Source organism: Dasypus novemcinctus, chromosome 13 (genome assembly GCF_030445035.2).
Source record: "Dasypus novemcinctus isolate mDasNov1 chromosome 13, mDasNov1.1.hap2, whole genome shotgun sequence".
NCBI classification, from domain to species: domain Eukaryota; kingdom Metazoa; phylum Chordata; class Mammalia; order Cingulata; family Dasypodidae; genus Dasypus; species Dasypus novemcinctus.
This window is the reverse complement of record NC_080685.1, coordinates 49998641-50024448: the sequence shown is the minus strand read 5'-3', so window position 1 is coordinate 50024448 and position 25808 is coordinate 49998641. Positions and strand designations below refer to the sequence as shown.

Sequence of the window (25808 nt, the reverse complement as noted above, 5' to 3'; positions counted from 1 at the left end):
AGCAAAATGTGTTTTCCCCAATCTTAAGGTGAGTCTGCCAGAGCCATCTGAACTATTTACTTCACAAGTATTGAAGATGTTATTTGTATCAGACAAAACATAAATGCTCAAATGCAAACATTTTATGGATGAGGTTACCACACATGTACTTACTTGCATGAATCTCCTTCAAATGCTGGTACAACTGATAGTATATTGTTGTTTTGTGTTTGTTGTTTTGTGTTTGCTTTCTGGTTTGTTAATCCAAAGCAGGAATTCTTAACCTAGGGTCCAAAAAACCCATGAATTTGGATGGGAAAAAAATTACATCTTTATTTTCACCAGCTTCTAACTAACATTTAAAGTTAGCATTTCCTTCCTTAATGGATGTAACTAAAACCCTGTCACAGTACTTGATCACTAGCAGTAGAAATAAAAACCTTTCATATTCACTACAATTTCTCTCAATATCCTGAAAAATAGTTTACACTCAATACTACTTTGAAATCAGAGCCCCCTGCTAAATTTTGTTTTTGATGTGCTAGTAAAGAAGCACATGTGTATTTTGAATTTTAAAAAAATATTTTGATAATTGTATTTCAATATCATTTATTTCCTTCATAATCTTACTTCTCCTCTACATTTAAAAACATCTTTCTGAGGAGGGTTTCACAGGTTTCATCAGTTGTGTCCATAGTGCACAAGCGTGTGCACACACACATACACACACAGAGGGTCAGAACTGGTCTAAAGGCTGACACTGACGTTAGTGCCCAAAATGCAAGACTGGAATTGGAAGTTCTCCCAAAGGTACACCCACACTGGTTTTAAAGCTAAGAGAGAGGGAAGAATTCTGCTTTAAATCGTTTCTCCAGGAAAGCTGCCACCTGGAGTAGGGTGGGACTGCTGTCCTTATGTTCTGACTGGACTCTGATTTGTCTCTGTTACTGCTAGAGGGACAGGCCCGTGCCCGAGCCCTGGCTGTATTCCTGCTTCCTAGCACAGTGCCTGGCACAGAGCAGGTTCTCCACAAAGTTTCCTGAGGGAATGGAAATAAAAATTAGAAATAAATCCTCATTGCATTCGGCATATCAGGAGTCACACTGGGCATGTGTGAGTGTGTGCGGGCAAAACAGGGTGGGGATAGTGGGACTATGATGGGGGCGTGGGGTGTGTATAGTGGAACATTAATTATTTTTTAGAAGAAATTAAAAACAGACTTTTGAAGGCTGTTTTTGTAAGAACCTTGTTGGCAGTGTGAAAACAACCCCCCTGAGCCTGGCCCTGCCTTGCCTCACGTGGCCACTTCGTCTCCCCCCACGCATTGCCTGTGTATATAAACCTCTCTGGAGCTCAGGCAGGAGCTGCCGGGGCCGCTCACCCAGAATCCCCGCAGCATAGCAGAGCCAGCCAAAGAGCTGAGAGCTCCTGTGCACGTTGCTGCAACTGCGGGACCGAGATGCCAGCCACTCAGCTGCTGTTTCTGGCCTGCCTTGTGTATGGCACGGGGGCCAGGACAGCCCAGCTCCAGAAGGCCAACGACCGGAGTGGCCGATGCCAGTACACCTTCAGTGTGGCCAGCCCCAGTGAGTCCAGCTGCCCCGAGCAGGGCCAGGCCATGTCAGCCATCCAGGACCTGCAGAGAGACAGCAGCGTCCAGCGCGCAGACCTGGAGTCCACCAAGGCCAGGCTCAGCTCCCTGGAGAGCCTCCTCCACCGGCTGGACGTGGCTCAGCCTGCTGGGCCTCGGGAGGCCGAGGAGGGGCTGCAGAGGGAGCTGGACACCCTGAGGAGGGAACGGGACCAGCTGGAAACACAAACCAGGGAGCTGGAGGCAGCCTATGGCAACCTCCTCCGAGACAAGTCTGTTCTGGAGGAAGAGAAGAGGCAACTGGGGCAAGAGAACGAGGACCTGGCCAGGAGGTTGGAAAGCAGCAGTGAGGAGGCAGCAAGACTGCGAAGGGGCCAGTGTCTCCAGGCCCGAGATGCCCCTCAGGACGTGCCACCAGGCTCCAGGAATGGTAGGAATGTGGAGACGAGGGCCCCTGAGGTCAGCAGTGACAGTTCATGGTGACCAGTTATGGGTAGCCCAGGCCGCCCTTACTGCTCTCTCCTTTTCCCCAGAGACTGAATATCTAGCACAGGGCAGATGAATTAAGGAGACCAGGGCCGTATTATTAGTAGTAATCTTCCATATATTATTACTAATTTAGCTAATAATGGCTTTGTTGAGGTTCGTGGTTCTGAGTTCTTGTGGCTGTCTGTGACAATATTTTCACAGTCCATAGCAAACTGAGAAAATGACTGGGCGAGGTATATGAGAATAGATATAGGTATGGTATAGGTATAGGTATAAGTAGGTATCGGTATAGGTACTGGTATAGGGATAGGACAGGTATAGGTATGTCATCAGTATAAAGTTGCCACTGTTTTTCTTTCGAATCTTTGTTCAGAGATTGTTATTCTAACCCTTTGGTATTAAAATGTGCTCTATTTAGGAAATGACTATAATAGATGGTAGGATTTTGTTTGGTTTGTTTTAATTTTTTATTTTGAAATTATTTCAAACTTACAGGACAGTTGAAAAAATAATACAAACCCCATACAGAGAACTCCAACATACTGCTACCCCAATCCCTAGATACTAAGATCCACTAATTTTAACATTTGCCTATCTATCTATCTATCTATCTATCTATCTATCTATCTATCTATCTATCTATCTATCTATCTATCTAATCTTCTAAACACTTGAGAGGAGGTTGCACACATCATACTCCTTGAACATACAATACCTCCAAGTACATTTCCTATGAACAAGGATATTCACTTATGTAATCGCCTTAAGTTTTCAGCCATCATTTCTTTGAATATTCTCTTTGCCTTTTTTTCTCTTCCTTCTCCTTTGGGGTCTCACATAGTGTATATATTGGTATATTTGTTGGTGTCTTACAAGTTCCTCAGACTCTGTTCACTTCTTTCTTTATCTTTCTGTTCCTTAGATGATTTCAATCGTCTTATCTTCAGGTTCTGTGGTTCTTCCTTTTGCCAGTTCCAGTCTGCTGTTTTAATTTCTCACACTGTGGTCTTCACCTCTGTTTGGTCCTTTTTCATAATGTCCTTCCCTTTATTGATGGTCTCTGTGTTCTTCTATCATTATCCTGATTTCCTTTAGTTCTTTTCCCGTGTTTTCCTTTAGCTCTGTGAGTATATTTTGGACCATTAAAAAATAATCTTTGTCTGGAATGTTGCAGATCTGAACCTCCTCACTGATGATTTCTAATGCTTTAACTTCTCCATTGCCTAGGCCATTGCTCTTGTTTCTTTGTATGTTTTAAAATCTTTTGTTTAAACCTGGAAATTTTGATATTTTAATGGGTTATCACAGGAATTTAGGCTCTGAGGCATCTGTTCCTTTACCATGTACCCAGCTAATATTGTGCCAACCCTTTCTTTGGATGCCAGGAACTAACAACAACAACAACAAAGGATAAAAGAAAATACCTTTCGCAGTCTTTGAGGATTGACCTGTGAGAGTGCTCTCCTTCAGGGCTTATTCATATAATAAATTTAATGAATAGATTCAGGCCAAAGTATAGGGGCCTCCTCCATCCTTTCTGCACATGTGTCTTGTATTGGGCATAGAAATCTCCCCATTTAAGCAGACAGGAATATCCCCTTTCCCCCTTTTTCTCACAGTCCTGGGCACTGCACTGAATCCCTGGCCCCAGGCAGCACCTTGACTGCTCTCCCCCAGTGTTCTGTGGGACAAGTTCTGGCACACACAGGCCAAGTTCTGGCACAGCAGTTCCCTTGGGCCACTACCAGACAGACTGGACCAGGCATCCATGCTACCAGTGTGGGCACGAAAGTCACTCTGTTCACTCCGCAACTGGACTGGGGATCTGTACCGGGAGCACAAGCTGGCTCTGGGAGAGCCAGTGAGGGATGGAGAGGGTAGCCAGCCAAGGCTCCATGAAATCCTACTGCTTTAAAGTAACCTGTTCTTGATTTCGTGCTTGCCCTGTTACTGCAGTCCTTAACTGTTTCCTGGAGCTTTAAGAAAGGTGTTTCTGACAGTTTTTACTGGCTGCTCAAAGCTTCTTTGGGACACAGGTCCTGAAGCTTCTTTGTCACTTCCCTCAATATCTTGTTTTGGGAAGTTGCCAACTCTTTGTTCCATTTGAGAACCTCTGCTTTAAGTCGCCAATGTCCTAGGGTGGCTTTTTCTAACAGATGCCCTTCTGTTCATCCTGGTTCCTGCTTGCTTGAAGATGAGGCTGTGCCTGTGCGGGAGAGGGGGCGGGGTATTCTCCTCCCAGCAGTTGGGAAGACAGCAATGTGTCATTTTCTGTGGAAGCTGTGCTCCCAAATATTCACTGTTTGGTGTCCAGATTGTGACAATTAGCCCAGACTCTTCAAAAATGTTGACGCCAAGAAAGAAAAGCAAAAAGGAAAAGCCTATTCTATATTAAAGGAGACTAAAGAAACCTGCTAACTGTAAGCACTGCTTGATCCTGGATTGGCTCCTGCATCAGAGGAGAAAAGGTACAAGGGACATATGTGGGATAACTGAGAAAATTTGAATATGGACTGCTTACTAGATTATATTACTGTATTAATGGTCAACTTCTTGAGTGCAATAATGGGACTTAATGTAGTAAAGTTATGTAGGAGAATATCCTTGTTCTTAGGAGAAACATGCTCAAGTACTATATTAGGCAGCCAAAGGGATGCTGATGCAAAATACCAGAAATCTGTTGGCTTTTATAAAGGGTATTTATTTGGGTTAGAAGCTTACAGTTACCTGGTCATAAACCATAAGTTATTTCCCTCACCAAAGTCTATTGCCATGTGTTGTGGCAAAATGGCTGCCTTCATCTGCCAAGAGTTCAGGCTTCTTGGGTTCCTCTCTTCCTGGGACTCTGTTTCTCTCTGGGCTCAGATGCTGTGCTCTCTTTGTTGAGAAATAAAAAGCATAACCTTGCAGAAAAAAAAATCTAACGAGCGACTGTTGCTCCTGCTTCTGTAAATCAGCCCCTGAGAACATGGCCTTGCAGGAGAATATCAAATGAAGGAATCCTGCCCCTCACCCCCCACTTCTGTAATCAACAAACCACTCCGGCCCCCCCGCATCCATAAATCAGCCCGTGATCTTGCACCTCCCTTCTGCTTCTATAACCCCACTTGCAAAATTTTGCCTAGCAATGCGTTAGCCAATAAGCAAAAGTCATGCTGATCCCACATAAAATCCTATATAAACCTATGAAAACTGAAAAACAGGGCTCAGAATTTGGAGATTTACTCTCCTCTGGGCCTGCACATAGTAAATCTGTTCCTCCACCTTTCTAAGTACCGTCTTGGGTTTCTTCTGTGGTTCAGAACTCCTGGCTTTGCTGCAACATGTGGTTCCCGGACTGGGAAACCCAACCGCAGTGGCCTCTTGAGCCTCAGGTTTGGGACTGGTGGGTGCAGCTGACAGAGATCTCTACACACAAACGAGGTGGCGCCACCTGTCCCCTTGACAGGGCCTCCTTCAGGGAAGGATCCCTGTGGGCCGCATCCTCCCACCCGGCCTGACTCAGTGGAGAGGTAGATTGAACAACATCGGTGGACGCCAGCAAGGTAAGGCCCTGGGGTTTTGAGTCTCAGTCAGACCTGTCTCCCGATGGAAGTGGAGACTGATCACTTCCCAAAATCTCAAGAGATTCCAGGACAGGGTAGTCCCTTGGGTGGGACTGTGAAACATCTGCATGATTGAGTGAATGAATGGGGACAGTGGAGGTTTGCCTCTGCTGATACAGTCTGTGGCTCCACCACCTGTGCTAAGGAGTCTGAGTGGGCCCCAGCCTGCACTCTGCAGCTACGTCATATGGCATAATGGCTAATCTGGACTCTACACAGATGCCTTAGCTAAGACGAGCCTAAGTTCTTGTGAGAGACATGGACAGGCGGGCATCTGAGTGGCCTCATGGAAGGCTCCCTGCCTTTGTTTGTCCTGCGACACCAGTTCAGGGATGGGATCATCACAATCCAAACTCACAGTCTTAAATTGTGTGTTTAAAAAAAACTTCAAGAAGGGCTTTTCCAGGGACTATGGTGTCTGTATGTCCCCCGGAACTCTCCGAACCCTATGCAAAGTGGAGCGGCCCATGTTTGGTGTTGACTGGCCCTCAGAGGGAACCCTAGAGGTGGCCAAGGTTCGTACAGTTTGGCAGGCAGTCACTGGGACCCCCGGCCACCCTGATCAGTTTCCCTACATCAATTCCTGGTTAGAAATTGCCCAAACCGTGCCCCCTTAGGTTCGATTCTGTGTTGAAAGGAAGGGTCAGAGCAGGGTCCTAGTAACTCAAGTGGCCAGATCTCGAAAAGCTATTATTCTACAAAAATCTCCGGAAGAAAACCCACTACCTCCACTGTATGTTCCATCCATTTTAGGACATTTCCCTGCCCTGGAGCCTCCACTGGCAAATCTAGAAACTCCTCTACCTTCAGTCTCCCTAGGCCCGTCAGCCCCGCCCCCCCCCCCCCCCAAGGGAGATCCTGAAATCCCTTTGGCAAAAAAAAACAAAAAACAACCACCTCGGTAAGTGCAACCTGTGCTCAGATGCCCCTCTGTGAAACACAGGGTCCAGCTCAGATCAGTGCCGATGGAACAGTCCAACCCGGGAGGCCAACCCTGTTTTATCAGCCTTTCACAACTGCAGATCTCTTAAACTGGAAGCACCACACCCCTTCATATTCAGAAGAACCTCAGGCTCTTACTGACCTCACAAAGTTCATTTTCCAAACCCACCCGCCTCACTTGGAATAACTGCTGCCAATTCATCCTAACCCTGTTCAATATGGAAAAAAAATGCCGAATCCTCATAGATGCCAGAAAGTGGTTGCGAAAACAGGCCCCTGCAGGTGTCTTAGAGCCAGAGGAATGGGCCCGAGAGGCAGCACCAGAAGCTCAAGCAGCCTGGGACTTTAACACAGAACAGGGGCAGGCTGCCCTTCAGCGGTATTGAAAAGCCCTCCTCAGAGGAGTAAGGAAAGAGCAAGGCGACTCACAAACATGTCCAAAACAGCCTCTGTCACTCAAAAACCTGAAAAACCTCCGAAAAATTTTTATTAAACGACTCTGCAAAACCTTCAAGATTTACACCCCGTTCAACCCAGAAGCCCCAGGAACCCGAGAATGGTCAACGCAGCTTTCATCGCCCAGGCGACACCAGACATCAAACAAAAACTTCAAAAAACGGGTTCACTGAGATAAACATCTCCCAGCTCCTCCAAGCCACAAACGAAGTATTCCTCAATCAGGACAAAACTGCTGAGAGGGAAGCAAAAAAGAGAATGAAACAGCAGGTCTCCCTGTTAGCAGCAGCCTTAAAAGTCCTGACCCAACCAATTGAGAAAGGCCACCTCGAAAAGGGGGATAGGGAAGCAGACTTGGCCCAGTGGTTAGGGCGCCCATCTACCACATGGGAGGTCCGCGCCTCAAACCCCAGGCCTCCTTGACCCGTGTGCAGCTGGCCCATGCGCAGTGCTGATGCGGGCAAGGGGTGCCGTGCCACCACGCAGGGGCATCCCCCGCGTAGGGGAGCCCCACGCACAAGGAGTGCACCCATAAGGAGAGCCGCCCAGTGCGAAAGAAAGTGCAGCCTGCCCAAGAATGGCGCTGCACACACGGAGAGCTGACACAACAAGATGATGCAACAAAAAGAGACACAGATTGCCGAGCTGCTGACAACAACAAAAGGACAAAGAAGACAACGCAGCAAATAGACACAGAGAACAGACAACCAGGGCGGGTGGAGGGGGTGGAGAGAGAGAAATAAATAAATAAATCTTTAAAAAAAGAAAAGAAAAGGAGGATATACTTCACCCTGAAACTCCCCACTGCTGCTAGAACTGCCTGGGGCTGCCTGGTTTACGTGTCTGAATTTAAAGGATGCTTTTTTTCCTGCTTGCAGGTAGCTCCCCAGAGCCAGCCTCTATCTGCTTTTAAATGGGAGAATCCCAAACTCAATAAAAGACTCAGTTAACTTGGACTCAGCTCCCACAGAACTTCAAAAACTCCCCCACCTCTTTTCCTAAATCCTGCCACTTTCCTGCTGACCAAAAGAGGAACTCCTGAACATACCTTCTGAACGAACATACCTTCGCAGAAATAACAAAAAAAAGTAAATACCAGCCACCCCAACCTCCAGAACAGGCCACTTCCTTGCCAGATCAAACCCTATTCACAAATGGTGGCAGTTTTATCAGAAATAAAAAGAGGCTTGCTAAATACACAGTCACTACAGCTAAACAAGTAATAAAAGCAGCTCCCCTACCTAAAGGGTAATCTGCACAGCAAGCAAAACTCTGGGCACTAATTCGAGTCCCAAAACTGGCCACCCGGCAAACAGTAAACATTTACCCTAACTCTAAATATGCATTCGCTACTATGCATATCCATGAAACAATTTATAAGGAGAGGGGACTTCTAATTGCAGGGGGAAAATTTAAAAAACTAAAAAAAAAGAAAAAGTCTTTCAACTACTAGAGGCAGTCTGGAAGCCAAGCAGAATCACCATCATCTACTATCTGGAACATCAAAAGAAAATAGATACAGTTACCAAAAATATACTAACCAATGAAGCAGCTCAACAGGCAGCCAAAAAGCCCTCAAACTACAGGCCCTGCTGCCAGCGCCTCACCTGTCCCTTCTAGGGCAACGCATTAAAAAACTAAACTACACCTGGGAGAAACAGAAGTGAGCAAAGAAAGAAAAATGCACCAAACCCAGAGGAAAACTGGCTACTCCCAGATAGCCAAGTCTTCATCCCAAAGGGGCCTACTACACCCCTGTTCAACAATACCACCAGCTCACCCACTGGGAAAAGACTGCTTTAAGAGCCCTGCTCAGAAAATATTACGACGTTGCCCGGATGACCTCACTCTGCACCACCATGAATAGAGAGATGATGCCAGACCTGCCCTAAAAACAAACCCCCCAGGTCCCCAGGCCCGGCCGGCACCCAACACACAGGAACTGCCCCTTTTGAAAACTTAACAAGGGACTTTACAAAAATAAAACCAAGTTGAGGATATAGGTACTTATCAGTAATAATGTACACCTTCTTGGGCTGGGTAAAAGCCTTTACCACCTGCACTGAAAAAAGCAAGAGAAGTAACTAAAGCTTTGCTCTGAAAAATAATTCCCTGGCACGGGATTCCTTTATCCATAGGCAGCAACAATGGCCCAGCTTTCGTGGCAGCCATCATCCAAGAGCTAGCAAAATGTTAGGAATTAAGTGAGAGCTCCACACAGCATATAGGCTCCAGAGCTCAGGGAAAGTAAGACACTTAAATCAAACCCTCAAAACCACCCTAGCCAAGTTCTGTAAAAAAAAAAAAAAAAAAAGACCAAAAAACTGACCTCCCTTGGGTAGATCTGCTCCCATTAGCCCTCCTTAAAGTCAGATGCATTCCTGTACCCTCAGGCTATTCACCTTTTAAAATTCTGTTTAAACAACCACCCCTAATTATTCAAACCTTCAGGGGAAATCTCAGGCTCCTAGGAAAAACTGGCCAGGATTCTACCCTCCAGCAGTTAGGAAAAACCCTAACCCAAATTCACAAAACTGTCCTGTCTTGGGATCCCATCCTATTAGGCCACCCAGTATACCCACACTTACCCGGAGACCTAGTTTGGGTAAAAAAAAAACCAAAAAACTAAAAACAAAGCCCCTCTGCCTGGACTGGCCCACATCCTGTTACCCTTGTTAACCCCCACTGCTCTCAAAGTTTCAGGTATTGCCCCTTGGATTCATCACACTAGAGTTAAAAGGGCACACTCCAACAAAAAACAAGATGACTGAACAATTCCCCCTGTACCTGACTGTCCCTTGATAATCGGAATTGCCTGGAGCCACTGAGAATTGCCATCAACTGGCTAGATAAACTCCTATTCCCTGTAATTCCTGCTTCTCTTCAAACTGCTTGGATTATGGTTTGGGAATGAACTAACAACTACAACTCCCAAAAACTGGAATGTAGTTTAAAAAAATACTAATCTTAATAACATACGTGTGTTTTGTAAAATACTAAGGACATTAAAGGAGGGAATTGTTGAGAAATAAAAAGCAAAACTTGGCAGAAAAAAATATCTAAGAAGCCACTCCTGCCCCTGCTTCTGTAAATCAGCCTGTAAGAACATGGCCTTGTAGGAGAATATCAAACCAAGGACTCCTGCCCCCCCACCCCCTCCCACCCTCCCCCCCCACTTTTGTAATCTAACAAACCACCCTGGCCCCTGCTTCTGTAAATCAGCCCGCAACCTTGCACCTGCCTTCTGCTTCTGTAACCCTACCTGCAAAATTTCGCCTAGTAATGCGTTAGCTAATAAGGGAAAACATGCTGATCCCATATAAAATCCTACTTAAACCTATGAAACCTGAAAAATGCGGCTCAGAATTTGGAGGTTTTTTCTTTCCTCTGGGCCTGCGCATGATAAATCAGTTCCTCCCCCTCTCTGAGTGCCATCTTGGGTTTCTTCTGTGGTTCTGAACTCCTGGCTTTGCTGCAACATCTCCACAAGGCCAACTGTAGACTATCAGGTGAATGGCTCTGTCTCTCTCCCTGGGATTTCTGCCATGTCTCTGTTCCTCTGTGTTCTTCTCCTGTGTGTTTACTTCCCAGGCTCCAGCTCAAAATTCCCAAATCTGTCCTTTGCCATGTTCTTTCTCTGTGAGTTCATGCCCACCAAGGGAAGGGGACTCAACACTCTACCAACATGGTCCAAACAAAGTCTTAATCATAATTTAACTAACTAAAAGTGATACCTTTGACAGATAAGTTTACAAACATAAACCAATAAATATTGTTGAATTCATAAACAATGCCAAACTGCTACAAGTACTTAGGGTCAGGTACCATGATGTCTACAATTTACTTTCAAATGGTTCAGCAAGGACTATAAATACATGAAGAGTAAGAGAAAGAAAGCTTAAGTGAGTGTGGCAAAATATTAACAATCTAGGGGAACCATACATGGGAGTATTATACTATTCTTTCAACACTGAAACTTTTACAAATAAAATTCCTCATTCCTCAAAAAGTTAAACATAGAATTAATTACCTAGCAATTTCATTCCTATGTATATGTCCAAAAGATTTGAAAGCACAGACTCTAACAGATATTTGCACATCAATGTTCCCAGAGGCATTATTCACAACTGCTGAAAGATAGAAGGAACCAGGTATCCACCAACAATTGAATGGATAAACAAAATGTGGTTAAATACATACAATGGAATATTATTCAGTCATTAAAAGGAAGGAAGTTCTGATATGTGCGACAGCATGGAAAACCTTGAAATCATTATGTTGAGTAAAATAAACCAGACACAAAGGACAAATATTGTATGATTCTACTTGTTTGAATTATCTAGATAAGTAGAATTATAGAGATAAAAAGTAGATTACAGGTTACAAGGGGTTGGAGGAAGTAGGGGTAAAGTGGGGGTTGGTACTACTTAATAGAGTTTATCTTTGGGGTGATGAAAAATGTTGTATAATATACATTATGTTTATAACATGGATTTTATTAGTACTAATGAACTGTATACTTAAAAATGGTTAAAATGGGAAATTTTATGTTATATATATGTGTGTGTTACCTGACACGCATATGTGCACACATACACACACATAAACTTTCTACATGAAAGCAAGAGCTACATAGATGTGAAGCTAGAAAACCTAAAAGTCGATGTCTGAGTGTGACTTTGGGCAAGCCATTTAGCCCTCTGCACTTTAGTTTCTTACCTGTATAATGGCATTGAAAATTCCTGCTGTGCATAATTATTTTTATGGGGTTCAAATGAAGTAAAATTATAAAGTATTTTTAAATCCTGTATTAGGTTTGGAAGAGATTCAATTCTGAATTTTACAATTAAGGAAAGTGAAGTCTGATGATGCTAAGGGGCCCAAGGTTGAACAACTGGTTAGTTGTAGAACTACGACTTGAACTTAAGTCTCTGAGGACAAATGAAAGCATTATTATTAGGACTGTTATACGGCATTCATTATTTCAGACTGTTAACTGAATGAAGTTACATTCTCAACAAAAACCCATGCATGTGTGTATGTGTATGTGTGAAAACAGAAGTGGTGTTTATCTTTTTTTATTGTCTTGCGGTCATTTAACAAGTGTTGGGAATTCATTGGGCATGTTCTCTAATTTTATTTTATTTTATTGCCCTTTTCAGTTGCTCCACTTTTTAAATAAGGGTAAAATCCTATTATAATGAACTCCAAACATGAAAGTTATTTTCTAGTAGTGGATTTTTTCATGTGCAGGAAATTATATTAGTACAAGAATGTAGAACTGGAAAGGGACCTAGTAAGCATCTGGTGCCACAGGCTCATTTTTCCAGATGTGAAGACTGAGGCCCAGAGAGAATACTGAACTTGTCCACAGCCACCTAGCCAGTTAGCAGCAAAGCAGGACAAGAATTCAGGTATCTCTACCTGAAGTTCCAGAACTCCAAGCTGTCCTCTAGTTTACTGAACATAAAGATGAACATAAAGTTGAAAGACATGTTACGTTTAGAAAAGTACACTTAAATGTTGGGGAAAGAAATACTTGGAACAAAAGTCATCTTCAGGATCCTAGATTAAGGGGCAAAGTAGTATTTTGGGGAACTGGAAAAGTGTGGGTGTTTTTGTGTAGGGGTGCCAATACTGAGGTGTTGGTGGTGAGGCAGGTGAGGGCTTAGTGAAGCTGAGTGAACAAAGGTAAGACCTGAGAAAGTGTACCTTTTCTTATCCCCCTACAATTCAAATTGTCACTACCACTTTCTTTACCATGTAATTATTAGACAGAAAAAGATCTCCTCAGAATCATGGAAATCACACACACACATAATATATATTATATATATATTAAATTATATCGAATATTTAATATACTTTGTTAAAATAATTAAATTTATTTATACATAAAATTTTATAAATCATTTGTATATAGTAAGTATAGTGAAATATTGTCCATTAACCTTTCAAATAAGCCCAGATTAGAAAAATGCAGTTTACCAAAAGATAAATTAGGATTAGTTGTCAATGTCACAAGAGAAGCCCCGCTTTACCTTTTAGTTAGCCTCTGCAGTGGTCTGGTCCTCCGGAGGGCAGGGCCTGGGACAACGACTTGTATGGAGGTAGTTTATATGGGATGGGACTCAGGGAAGAGAAGTGGGGAACAGGGGAAGTGAGACAGGGAAAGAGTACAAGCCAGTAAGGGGAGAGAGGGCATTTTCAAGTTGGTCACCACAGTGGGCAATGGAAACTTGATCTCACCAAGAACCTCTGAGGAGCTACAGAGAATGTGGGCAGAAGAGGGGAGCATTTATCTGTGGGTCCAATACCTGTCAGCCAAGGGTTACCCCATGGGGTATATCACACTTCCACAGTAGACAGATGTGGGTGCCAAGCTGGTCTTGCAGACTTCCCACACTGCAGGTCAGAGACACCGGGCAGGGCAGTTGAGCCAGGTGCCAGCAGGAACACCTGTGTGAGGCAGGTTGCCACCTGGAGAAAGGTGGGTGGCCAGGATGTGAGGTTGGGAGCCAAGGTGTCCACCTCAAGTGCTGCAGATTCATTTCCTCATCTACTGAACAGGGAGATAACCTCCCCAAGAGGACTGGTTATTGTGCATATTAGAAGTAACACGGGGAGCATTCTGGCACAGTGCCTGGCATGGGGCCAACCTGTAAATGGATTATAACCACAAAGGACTATTTTTTTAGCAAGTCATTCAATAATCAAAATATCAATACATAGCTAATGTTACTATAATACACATTGCTTCTAAGGACAGTTTATATTGGACCACACTCAGAATAGCCTGTGAGCTAATCTTCACTTCCCTAGAGTCTTTGTGACAACTTGCTCATGTTGTCAGCATTCTTCTTTTCCTTCATTCTCTTTATTTATGTACTATTGACCTAACTTTTCAGGCAATGACAGAAAATGACTACAAAAATCATTACAATGTCAATTGCCAATATATAAAAAGGCATGTTACTGAGTTAATAAATTCATTTTCTATGTTAAGCTCTCTAGAATGTGAGTCTATAAAGTAGAGATAAGGGAGCTAGGGGAGAACATGCAGAGAATTTCCAGACTTTTGTAACACACATGAACCTTTAAACCATATGATGACTGAATTATTTTTTTAAGATTTATTTATTTTTTCTCTCCACTTCCTCCCCACCCCAGTTGTCTGTTTTCTGTGTCTTTTTGCTGCGTCTTCTTTGTCCGCTTCTGTTGTCGTCAGCAGCACGGAATCTGTGTTTCTTTTCGTTGTGTTATCTTGTTGTGTCAGCTCTCCGTGTGTGCGGCACCATTCTTAGGCAGGCTGCACTTTCTTTCGCGCTGGGTGGCTCTCCTTACGGGGCGCACTCCTTGCATGTGGGGCTCCCCTACATGGGGGATACCCCTGCGTGGCATGGCACTCCTTGCGTGCGTATCAGCACTGCGCATGGGCCAGATGCACACGGGTCAATGAGGCCCAGGGTTTGAACCGTGGACCTCCCATGCGGTAGACTGATGCTCTAACCACTGGGCCAAGTCCCCTGCCAATTTTTTTTTTGAGATTTATTTTATTTATTTCTCTCCCCTTCCCCGCCCTCGTTGTCTGCTCTCTGTGTCCTTTCGCTGTGTTCTGAGTCTGCTTGCATTATCAGGCAGCACTGGGAAACTGCATCTCTTTTTTTGTTGCCTCACCTTGCTGTGTCAGGTCTCCACGTGTGTGGCGCCACTCCTGGGCCAGCTGTGCTTTTTTCCATGCAGGGTGGCTCTCCTTGCAGGGTGCACTCCTTGCACGTGGGGCACTCCTATGCGGAGGCGCCCCTGCATGGCATGGCACTCCTTGTGCATGGCAGCACTGAGCGTGGGCCCCCTCACCACACAGGAGATGACTGAATTTTAGTAGGAAAAAAAAGGAAAATAAAAGTCCTAAAAATTTTAACTGCTTGATACAATAACCAGTATTTTCATGATCTCTTTTTTTTTTAAAGATTTATTTATTTATTTAATCCCCCCCCCCCCCCCCCCCGTTTGTCTGTTCTTGGTGTCTATTTGCTGCGTCTTATTTCTTTGTCCGCTTCTGTTGTCGTCAGCGGCACCGGAAGTGTGGGCGGCACCATTCCTGGGCAGGCTGCTCTTTCTTTTCACGCTGGGCGGCTTTCCTCACGGGCACACTCCTTGCGCGTGGGGCTCCCCCACGCGGGGGACACCCTTGCGTGGCACGGCACTCCTTGCGTGCATCAGCACTGCGCATGGGCTAGCTCCACACGGGTCAAGGAGGCCCGGGGTTTGAACCGCGGACCTCCCATATGGTAGACGGACGCCCTAACCACTGGGCAAAAGTCCGTTTCCCTTCATGATCTCTTTTTGGTTTTCTCCACACTCAGAATGAAATGTGATTGATTTTGAAACATTCAAGAGAAATTTTTGACATATCTTTATTGTGGACCTTTTCATTTAGTTTCTTACATAATCCTCAAAACAACCTTGTAAGTTTGTGCAGCTAATTATTCTGAGGCTCTGAGAAGTTCAGTACCTTGCTCAAAGTCACAGCTGATAAATGACAGGGCTGAACTAAGAAGCTTCGACTTCTGGCCCAGTCCAAGTTCTTCGCCACAACGGCGGAAGGCATTTAGAGCTCTCCTGGGAAGGTGAGGCCCAGCTCATCAGAAAGCAGGCAAGTTTGCAGGCTTCCCTGCCTGCCAGTATTGTGTCCTCTCCCACAGACTTCAGTCCTCAGGCCAGACAACTCTATTCTGAGAGCCTGACCATCCAGATGCTTCCAGCTGTGAAGGTGTCAGGCTCCTAATCCAACCATCCTGCCTGCCAACTGAGAACTGGCCCTTCAGGCATTCTGGAAGCCATTCCCTGACCTTGTGTTTTAATGTAGTTCTTGTTTACTCCAAAGAAAGCATAGGAGGCCAGGTCCCAGGAGCTTGAGGGGAGAAAGTGGGAGAGCTGAACGACCTCCTGCTAGAGCCCTGAGGGCGTTGGTGGAGCCTGGAACTCAGCATCTGCCAGAACCCTGTGCTGGGTTCCTTTTGGGGGAGGGAGTGCTGGTGGGAAGCTGGTGGGAAGATGGGGATCACTGGGTGGACTGCCTGGGAGCAGGGAGCTTGGCTTTGAGAGTGGGTCACTCTGCATAGGGTTGAATAATCTTCTGAGACTCTTGCAAAGCCTCCGGCAGCAGTCTGGGTCCAATGAGGAGATGGAAACCACACAGTAGGTTAAGCAGGAGAAGTTTAAAGTAAAGGATTATTCACTATGATGAAAACTTAACTATAAGATATAAAACTCCATATGGTACCCTAGAGGCTGATGGGGAGTACTCAAAGAACAGCAACAGTGTAAGGGGTTAAGCCCTCATCCGGGAACGAGAGGCGCAGCTCATCATATAGCAGGGAAATTTGCTGGTTGGGCCGGGCATTGCTGCTTTGGAGTGGCAAAAGGTCACCCTCGTGCGGGCGGGAAGCAGACCACCCGCATTCGATGGCGTGGGCGGGGTGGGCGCCCTGCAGAGCGCCGCAAGGGTCTCGCAGAGTCCAGGAGGACGAGCAGGCAGGCGGTATTCAGAGCACCAAGGTTGCAAGCGGGGTCTCTGGTTTCCGTGTTCAGAGAGCTGTGGAAAAGCCATCACCCGGCCCAGGCTGCAGGGACACAGAGGAAGCGCGTTCTAGACTGGGGCTGAGGGGGCGCTCCACGTCGCCCGCCCTCACCCGCGCACGCGGAGGATCCGCCCGGGGACACGGCAGTGTCTCTACCGCGCCCCCTACTGAGAGACAGCTCAGCACCGAGCTCACTTTAAAGGAGAAACACCTTGTTTATCACAGCATGTATTGAATGGTGCATTCGGAGTTTGAGAGGCAATAAATTGATAACTGATAGCGAAGGTTCACAGCTACTATTGTCTTGGCAGAATGGGTTCAAGCCCTAGCCCCACCACTTACTAACTATGGGACTTTGGAAATTACTTAACCTCAGCCTCAGTTTCCTCATTTACAAAATGAGGACAATAACGTTCACATTCAAGACTGTTATGAGGAAGAGAATGAATACCAAGCGGTTAGCATCATGCCTGGCTCTTTTTAATTTAAAAAAACAATTTTTTTAATTAAAAAAAAATTTTTTATATGCCTAAGTGGAGATTGAACCTGAAACCTTGTATGTGGGAAGCCAGCGCTCAACCACCATGCCACATCAGCTACCCTGAGTTGTTTTTTTTCACTTCTTTGCTTGTCGTTTGTTTTGTTTTTAGGAGGCAGGGGAATCAAACCAGTACCTCCCACATGGGTGGCAGGCACTTGAGCCACATCCACTTAACAAGTGGTAGCAATAATTCATTTTTATTAGGTGCCCACTGCACTCCTAAAATCTTTTTTCCTCTGTAACTTTTTTTTTCATTATTAAAGAAGCTGTGGGTTTACAGAACAATCATGCATAAAATACAGGATTCCCATATACCCCTTATTTTTAACATTTTGCATTGGTGTGGAACATTTGTTACAACTGATGATAGCACATTTTTATAATTGTATATTGACTGCAGTCCATGGTTTAACTTGGTTTTCACTGTAGTGTAGTTTCATGGATTTTTTTTTTTAGATTTATTTTTTGTTTCTCTCTCCACCCCTCCCACCCCCCCACTCCCATTCTGTGTCCATTCGCTGTATGTTCTTCTGTGACCGCTTCTATCCTTATCAGCACACCAGTTATCTGTGTTTCTTTTTTGTTGAGTCATTTTGTGTCAGCTCTCCCTGTGGGCGGCACCATTCCTGGGCAGGCTGCACTTTCTTTCGCGCTGGGCAGCTCTCCTTACGGGGTGCACTCCTTGTGCGTGGGGCTCCCCTACGTGGGGGACACCCCTGCATGGCAGGGCACTCCTTGCACGCATCAGCACTGCGCATGGGCCAGATGCACACGGGTCAAGGAGGCCCGGGGTTTGAACCTTGAACCTCCCATGTGGTAGGCGGATGCCCTATCCGTTTCCCATTTTCATGGATTTTTAAACATTTTTTTATTTGGTTACAATATATACAATCTAACATTTCCCCTTTTAATCACATTCACATGTATATTTCAGTGCTGTTAATAATATTCTCAATGTTGTGCTACCATCACCACCATCCATTACCAAAACATTTCCATCACTCCAAATAGGAACCCTGTACATTTTAAGTCTTAAATTTCCCATTCCCTACCTCCACCCCTTCCCTGGTGACCTATATTCTAGATTCTGACTTTGACAGCACCAGATAACATAAATAAATTATATGAAAATGCTTTGCAATGTGGAAAGCGCTGTAAATGCCTGTTAATCAGCTCCTTCCATGAAGAAGCTGTCTCTCAGTGCTTAGTTGCCATCCCCCCTGTGAAAATGCCTGTTTTCTCTCTTTCATACCTTGTAGCTAAAAGGGGGTAGTTCTTTTCTTAAATTTCTTCTCGCTTACTTGCAAACGTGTACCTCTACTTTTCTCAATACACATCTTTTCTCAATCACTACATTATATAACCATCCTAGCTATTCTCACAGAATAAAATAAATTGTATCAGATGCAGAGAGGAAGAAGCTGGGTGAAGGGGAGGGGTGGCTCACAGCGACTCTGTGTGACACTTGTGGGGCCCCAGGCTAAAGGGCTGGGAGCTGGAGGTGGGTGGGGAAATTCCACAGACTTTTTGTCTGCCACTGCAGTATTTCTCTCAACTTCACATTGCCTAATACAACCCCAGGATAGTGAGAATAAATTTAAACAAAAAAAAGAAGTTGAATTATCTTGAGGAGTAGATTGCAAGAGTCCAAGGAGAGATGCAAATGAAAGGAAAACAGCTAAACTCAGCGAGCTTGCTTAATGACATGATTTTGAGCAATTACACTGGCTGGAATTTACCAGAACCTCTGCTTAGAGTGAGAGGTTGGGCAGGTAAGGCTTGCCAGGTTGTTCCTGATAGGCAGAGGTCTCTTAGGCCTAAGAGAAAAGTGTCGGCAATGGGAGAAGCAAAGACAGAGGGGATGAAGGCCAGGGTTTTAGAAGGCAGGCATGGTTACCAACAGCTCTGCCATCCCTTGTACAGGAAGGGAGTGTACTCACTTTTACCTTTTTCCTGTAGCACAAGAGAACAGGAAACCTCAAGCATCCTGTCCCTCTGCATGCAGCCCAGTTCCTCTTTTGGGTGGGTTGCTAGTCTGGGAGAGGAGGGAAGCTGTTGGTGCATCCCCAGGGTTGGTCTAGAAACATACCTCTGAGCCAGGGCGTGGGCCTCTGCCTTGGGTACCCTCCTAGGCCAAGGTACACTTCCTAGAATGAAGTGCAGAGTTTTATCACCTCCACAGTTCTTCAGGCAGGGAGAGGAGGTTCAGGGAAACACAAATGTTCCTGGACTTTCTTGGAGCCATTTGAATTATCTAAGAACCTGGTTTCCAACACACAGCCTAAAACAAACCCTTGTTACTCCTAGGACAAGGGGACTTTGCCAGATTACCAATTCCTCAAGGGCATGGACCTGTCCCAGTCCGAGTCGGAGTCCCAGTCGGAGTCGAGCGACCCCGAAGGGTATCGGGAATGAAAGACAAAAGAGAGATTGGGATCAGGGGTTCCGAGAACAATGAAGCCTCAAGCTCATCAGACAACTTTATTGTTTACAAGGGGCTCTTTATATACCCCAATGTATGTGTCTACAAGCAGGTCCACAGCAGCCTACGTGCCATTAAACATAAACATTAGCATTTACATAGCATACGGTGACATTAAGGAGCAACACGTATTAACTATCAGCATTAACTATAGTCTAAGGAATTTAAAAAAATCTTATCTCAAGGTACAAAGTCTAAGTGTTCTATTCTTTACAAAAGGTATGAGCTCATCTTTTCTTTCAGCCTCTAACAGCTTCAGCCCATTTGCCCTGAACTCCCAATCACTGCATTCCTTAGGTTGCAAGCGAAGTCCTGGAGACAGCACCAGCATGGAGATAGCACGTCTCTCCTTTAGAAGCCACTGTGCCTCAGTTTCCAACATGGACCAATCACATTTTATTCACCTTTTATCTCCAGCTACTAATACTGGGCTCGCTGTACCTCTGAGGGCTCCAGAGAGGTTCCCCTACCTCCTTTTCTTGTAAAAGTCACAAACACATACCAAACAGCCACCCTCTGGCCTTCTCACTAAAAGGCCATCCTTCCGTCTTCAGCTACCCCCACTTTTCTATGGTGTGCCACTGTCTGCAAGGGGGAAATGTTAAGTCTAATGAAAAAGCCCAGCCAGACCTTAAACCCAGAAATTAAGAACAAGCAGCCCCAGAAGCCAGTCAGGGTAAGGATTCTCAGTGGCAGGGCCCCCTCACTTTAGGGTGGAGAAATACCACATCAAACAGTATAGGTTGGTCTCCCTTCTCTGACTCAAAATAGGGCATGCCGAGCTGCCATCCATAACCTGGACCTGGAGCAGTTTTTGACTGCACTGGGAGATGGGCGGTGATGAGACTTCTTTCCCTTGCTCTTTTGGACCTTTGTGCTGTGTAAATAACAGAGGTTATATGCCCTTCTGGACCCTTTATGCTGTGCAAGTAATAAAGAGGTCATTTGCTGAAAGTTGGTTGTGTCCAGGAGCCTGTGTTCCCACAAAGCACTGTTGTAGCAACTTGCTGCACAGTGGGGGCGCTTCCCAATTCCCTCCTGAGTAGGAAGCACAGATCCAAGATGTCCTCCAGTTGGCCTCCCATTTTGGCCTAAGGGTCTTAACGGCCTGCACTCACCTGGCCTACTGCGGGATAGCTCAGAAGCTGGGAGGGCGCTCCCACCCCAGAGCATTCACGTTAGCGGGGCTAGGTTAACAGCTGTAGCCGCACAAAGGCAGGGGACAGAGAGGATGCAGGTGGGATCAGGAGAGGGAACTTGAGTGAGGGCTGAGCTGGGATCAGCTGCCCTGCTGGAACAAAAGCCAGCCCCCAGCCCCAAGGCCCAGCCCCAGCCTGAGAACTTCTTAGCTGAGTGTTTTCCACTCCTTTCAGGGAGAAAACTTTTCTCATGCTGTAATTCATCAGAGCTAAACTGCGGCAACTGTAAGAGGGCACCTCGATTCCAGAGATGGGAAAATATAAAAGAACGTGTGGCTTAAGACTGATGAAATGTGGTATATCTGGAAGGATTAGGAGTTGTCCACTAGAATCCTCTGTGCCTGGGGTGTAAATTTAGGGGAGTTGTGCAAACAAACACTAAAAACAGAGAATCTTCCTGACCTCCTCTTGGCTCTGTTGGGGCACAGCCTCATGCGTTGCGCGCACTTATCTCCCGCTTGTCCTGGACACCTGAGAATCCTGGGGTGTGAGCCGTCAGTCACTGACAGGGCAGAGAATGACTGAGAAGCTCAGCAGAGAAAAGGCCAAGCCTGCTCCTCGTGGCTGTGGCTTTGGCCTTGTATTCAGGGGCTGTTTTTTGACCATAAACCTATGCAGAAGTACATGAGGTGTGACACACCATAACGACCTAATGTCCCCTGCACATACGGCTCTCAGCCTGCCCCCCTTTTCCTAGCCCATGGCTCAAGACCTCCTCTAAATTCCTGTAGGAATCTTGAACCCTCCCTCTCTTCCTTATACAAACTTGGTCTCGAAAAGGGACTTAGAGTATTTCAACTAACCAACAGAAGCTTAATCTGTTACTTCTGACAGAAATATTTGCATTATGACAAAGGGAATGAAAAAGCAACTTTAAGTAGAGAATTGTTAATTGTTGAATTTCAGACTTTCCCATATCACTAAAATCATACCATCTAGTGAGAATTTATTATTATTATTTTTAGACGGTACAGGAGATTGAACCTGGGACCTCGTTTGTGCGAAGCAGGCACTCAACCACTGAGCTATGCCTGCTCTGTTAGTGAGAATTATTTTAATTGTGTAAAAGCTTATTTTAGCTTATTTTGAATACCCTACTCTATGTTAGGCAGGCTAATATGCAATTAATTATTTTCAGCTTTTTATTATGGCAGTTTTCAAACATTCACAGAAGTAGAGAGAGCAAAACAAACTCCAGCAGACGCTCACCCAGCTCCAACAGTTATCAGCACAGCCCCATCTTACTTTATCTATGCCTCTCTTTCCTCCCCTCCCCAGCATCTTAAAACAAATCTCAGACATCATATCTTTGGAAACCTATTTCAATGCCATCATCACTAAAGCAATCTTCAGACTATTTCTCTTGACAGTACCATTTTATTGATTTTTTTTTTCAGCGTCTAAGTGGAATTTGGAGAATTTGGACTTCCAGGAACTGAAGTCAGAATTAACTGAGGTTTCTGCTCCCCGAATCTTGAAGGAGAGTCCATCCAGTCATCCCAGCAGTGAAGAGGGAGATGCGGGTAGGACGGGAGATGCCTTCCCTTTCATGCCACAGGGGCTGATCATGTGTAGTTCTGAGTTCACGGTTGGTCAGCCCACCCCCGGGCAAGAACGAACTCCCCCGGGAGCAGAGGCAGGGGAGGGGGAATGGGACAGACCCTCCTCTCTGTGCCCTTCCAGGGCAGGCTGGCAGGAAGTCCTGTATTTTATCACTCCCATTTGGGCTGCGCTGGGCTGGGCAGGGAGGGAAATGAGGGATGTGTTTATTTCATCTCTTTGACTGTTCCATGGGATTAAGTACACCTGAGAATTACATTTTTCAGCAGTGCCTAGCTTTATCTCAGGGCCAATCTCCGTGTAGTCTGCTACTAAGGCTATCCTTTCTGAACTTTGGGTTCTTAATAGAAAGTACAATTTACCCTTTTTCAGAGTGTTGCCTGACAGCCTGACCTTAAGGCTAAGATTGTGGTTTTCAGAAACTGACTCTCCGTGTAATTGACAATTATTGCTAGCACTAAAGGGCATGCGTAGGGATGGGGTAGGGTTATGAACTATTCAAAATATGATTCTCTGGGCTGTGTGCAACGGAGTCTCTACTTTCTGTGAGGAAATCGAAGGGACCCATTAAAGCACAGCGATTTTTGTGATTCAGTTAAATCTAAGTCTCCAATCATCTCTTCATTAAATATTTTAAAAAATGATATTCATGTTTTATCTCATGATGCTTGAACTATGCCACTCATTGATCAGGGTTGGAGACACTTTGTTTTATAGAGATTATTCTTATGATGAATTGATTTTTTTCTTTCTTATTTTTTTTTTTAATTTTTTTATTTTTTATTGACTTTGTAATAATATTACATTAAAAATATATATGTGAGGTCCCATTCAACCCCACCCCCCCACCCCCCCTCTCCCCCCCCCCCCAACAACACTCGTTCCCATCATCATGACACATCCATTGGATTTGGTAAGTACATCTTTGGGCACCTCTGCACCTCATATACATTGGTTCACATCATGGCCCATACTCTCCTCTATTCCATCATGTAGGCCCTGTGAGGATTTACAATGTCCGGTGATTACCTCTGAAGCACCATCCAGGGCAGCTCCATGTCCCGAAGACGCCTCCACCTCTCATCTCTTCCTGCCTTTCCCCATACCCTTTGTCCATTATGTCCACTTTTCCCAATCCAATGCCACCTCTTCTATGTGGACACTGGATTGGTTGTGTCCATTGCACCTCTATGTCAAGAGGAGGCTCAGATTCCACCTGGATGCTGGATGCAATCCTCCCATTTTCAGTTGTAATCACTCTAGGCTCCATGGTGTGGTGGTTGTCCTTCTTCACCTCCATCTTAGCTGAGTGTGGTAAGTCCAATAAATCAGATTGTAGGTGCTGGAGTCTGTTGAGGCTCAGGATCTGGCTATCAAAAATATAGAACGCTTCACGAATTTGCGTGTCATCCTTGCGCAGGGGCCATGCTAATCTTCTCTGTATCGTTCCAATTTTAGTATATGTGCTGCCGAAGCGAGCACTCTTTCTTATTTTTTAAGTCATTAATTAAATCAGGCATAATAGCCATGGAGAGTAATACAAAGAGCAGTCATTAAGTTCACTGCCCGCTGAAGTAGAATATCACAAACATAGTTAAGTCTCCTGCACAGACTTCGTTCTTACAACTGATCCCGTGAAGTCTGAGTCATATCAGTTATTGAGCAACATTTACTAGGCATTTGCTCCATACTAAATACTTTACATGTATAATCAATATATACTACTTAACAACAGCTCTACTTCTCCAGATGCCATTACCCTCCTTTTACAAGTGAGGAAGAGGCTTAGAGGGTGAAGTCACTTATTGAAAGTCACAGCCCAGAGTTAAACCCAGACGGTCTCTAAGGCCCTTGCTCTGTGGTGCTTCCACCTCCACATGGTCACTCTCAGGAGTTGGAAAGATTATGGATAAATGTTCTTTCTTCCCTCATTATCCAGGCTGTGGAGAACTGGTTTGGGTAGGAGAGCCTGTCACTCTGAGAACAGCGGAGGCAATCACTGGCAAGTACGGCGTGTGGATGCGAGACCCGGAGCCCACCTACCCCCACACTCGGGAGACAACATGGAGAGTTGACACAGTTGGCACAGATGTCCGCCAAGTTTTCGAGTACGACCACCCCAGCCAATTTGTGCACGGCTACCCTTCCAAGGTTCACGTGCTGCCCACGTCGCTGGAAAGCACGGGCGCGGTGGTGTACAAGGGGAGCCTCTATTTCCAGCGGTCCAACTCAAGGGCGGTGGTCAGGTACGAGCTGAATACCGAGACAGTGAAGGCTGAGAAGGACATCCCTGGAGCTGGCTACCGGGGGCAGTTCCCGTATTCTTGGGGCGGATACACAGACATTGACTTAGCTGTGGATGAGACGGGCCTCTGGGTCATCTACAGCACCAAGGAGGCCAAAGGTGCCATTGTCCTTTCCAGACTGAACCCAGAGAATCTAGAGCTTGAGCGAACCTGGGAGACTAACATCCGCAAGCAGTCGGTGGCCAATGCCTTCATCATCTGTGGCACCTTGTACACTATCAGCAGCTACTCATCTGCTGATGCGACTGTCAACTTTGCTTATGACACAGGCACAGGCAGCAGCAAAGCCCTGACCATTCCGTTCAAGAACCGCTACAGGTATAGCAGTATGCTGGACTACAATCCCCTGGAGAAGAAGCTCTTCGGCTGGGACAACTTCAACATGGTCACCTATGACATTAGGCTCTCCAAGATGTGAACAGTCTCCGATATATACCAAGAAGGGCAGAGGGAGATGATGTTCAGGGGAGCAGGCTGAAGGAAGGGCCAGCCATCCAAAGCCCACGCTACTTGTCTCTGCTTTCCAAGCTTTCATTAGTCCACAAGAATGTGCATTGCCACTTTGTCTGACTGCGCTGGAATAGTGACCTGGGGATTTAGGCAATTTCATATTATAGTAGATGTGCTTTCCTTCCACTGGGTTTTAAAGGGATGTTTTATAGAAATAGTTTAAGTTTTCGGGTGACTTTGAACAAAAGCTATAATGCATGGTGGTTTCTTGATAAAAACCACAAGGTTTTTAATAAATGGCCCTCACTGGTTGAAGAGGATACATTTGGAGAAGTATTTGGGAAAAACAGGTTGCCCCATGTGGAGTCCAGGGCTATCCCCTGCACTTGCTTGTTGTACAGTTACTGTAGCCAAAATAAAAAGCAGCACTTCTGAAGGAAGAGAAACAGTTTTTATGACCAGCACTGGACAGACTTAAGGGGTATTTACTACAGCTGGCTTCTATTGCTTCAAGTAGTCTGGTTGGGTATTACATAACCCTTTACCCTGTGAAATAAAATCATCTTATGACACATTCTCCTCCTTGAACTTGGTGGGCTACTTATAAGAGAAGGTTAAAAGAAG

General features: G+C 45.4%; 1 protein-coding gene and 1 non-coding gene across 2 annotated transcripts; one reads left to right on the top strand and one right to left on the bottom strand.

The window, feature by feature from the left end:
* Positions 1-1337: 1337 nt before the first annotated feature.
* MYOC (myocilin) lies at positions 1338-25761 on the top strand. Its single transcript, XM_004454734.4, has 3 exons — positions 1338-2000; positions 22266-22391; positions 24368-25761. Exons 1-3 carry the CDS (start codon positions 1439-1441, stop codon positions 25150-25152), a joined length of 1473 nt encoding a protein of 490 aa, XP_004454791.3. The 5' UTR covers positions 1338-1438; the 3' UTR covers positions 25153-25761.
* Positions 23804-23910, bottom strand: LOC111763250 (U6 spliceosomal RNA). Its single transcript, XR_002796150.2, has one exon. It is a non-coding gene; the product is annotated as a U6 spliceosomal RNA (small nuclear RNA).
* Positions 25762-25808: the final 47 nt, after the last annotated feature.

What these genes read in the sequence shown, in the direction of transcription:
- MYOC (XM_004454734.4), top strand. Translation starts at nt 1,439, where the DNA reads ATGCCAGCCACTCAGCTGCTGTTTCTGGCCTGCCTTGTGTATGGCACG. An exon ending in GCCACCAGGCTCCAGGAATG is followed by an intron (nt 2,001 to 22,265) that starts GTAGGAATGTGG and finishes TTTTTTTTTCAG; the next exon opens with CGTCTAAGTGGAATTTGGAG. An exon ending in CAGTGAAGAGGGAGATGCGG is followed by an intron (nt 22,392 to 24,367) that starts GTAGGACGGGAG and finishes CTCATTATCCAG; the next exon opens with GCTGTGGAGAACTGGTTTGG.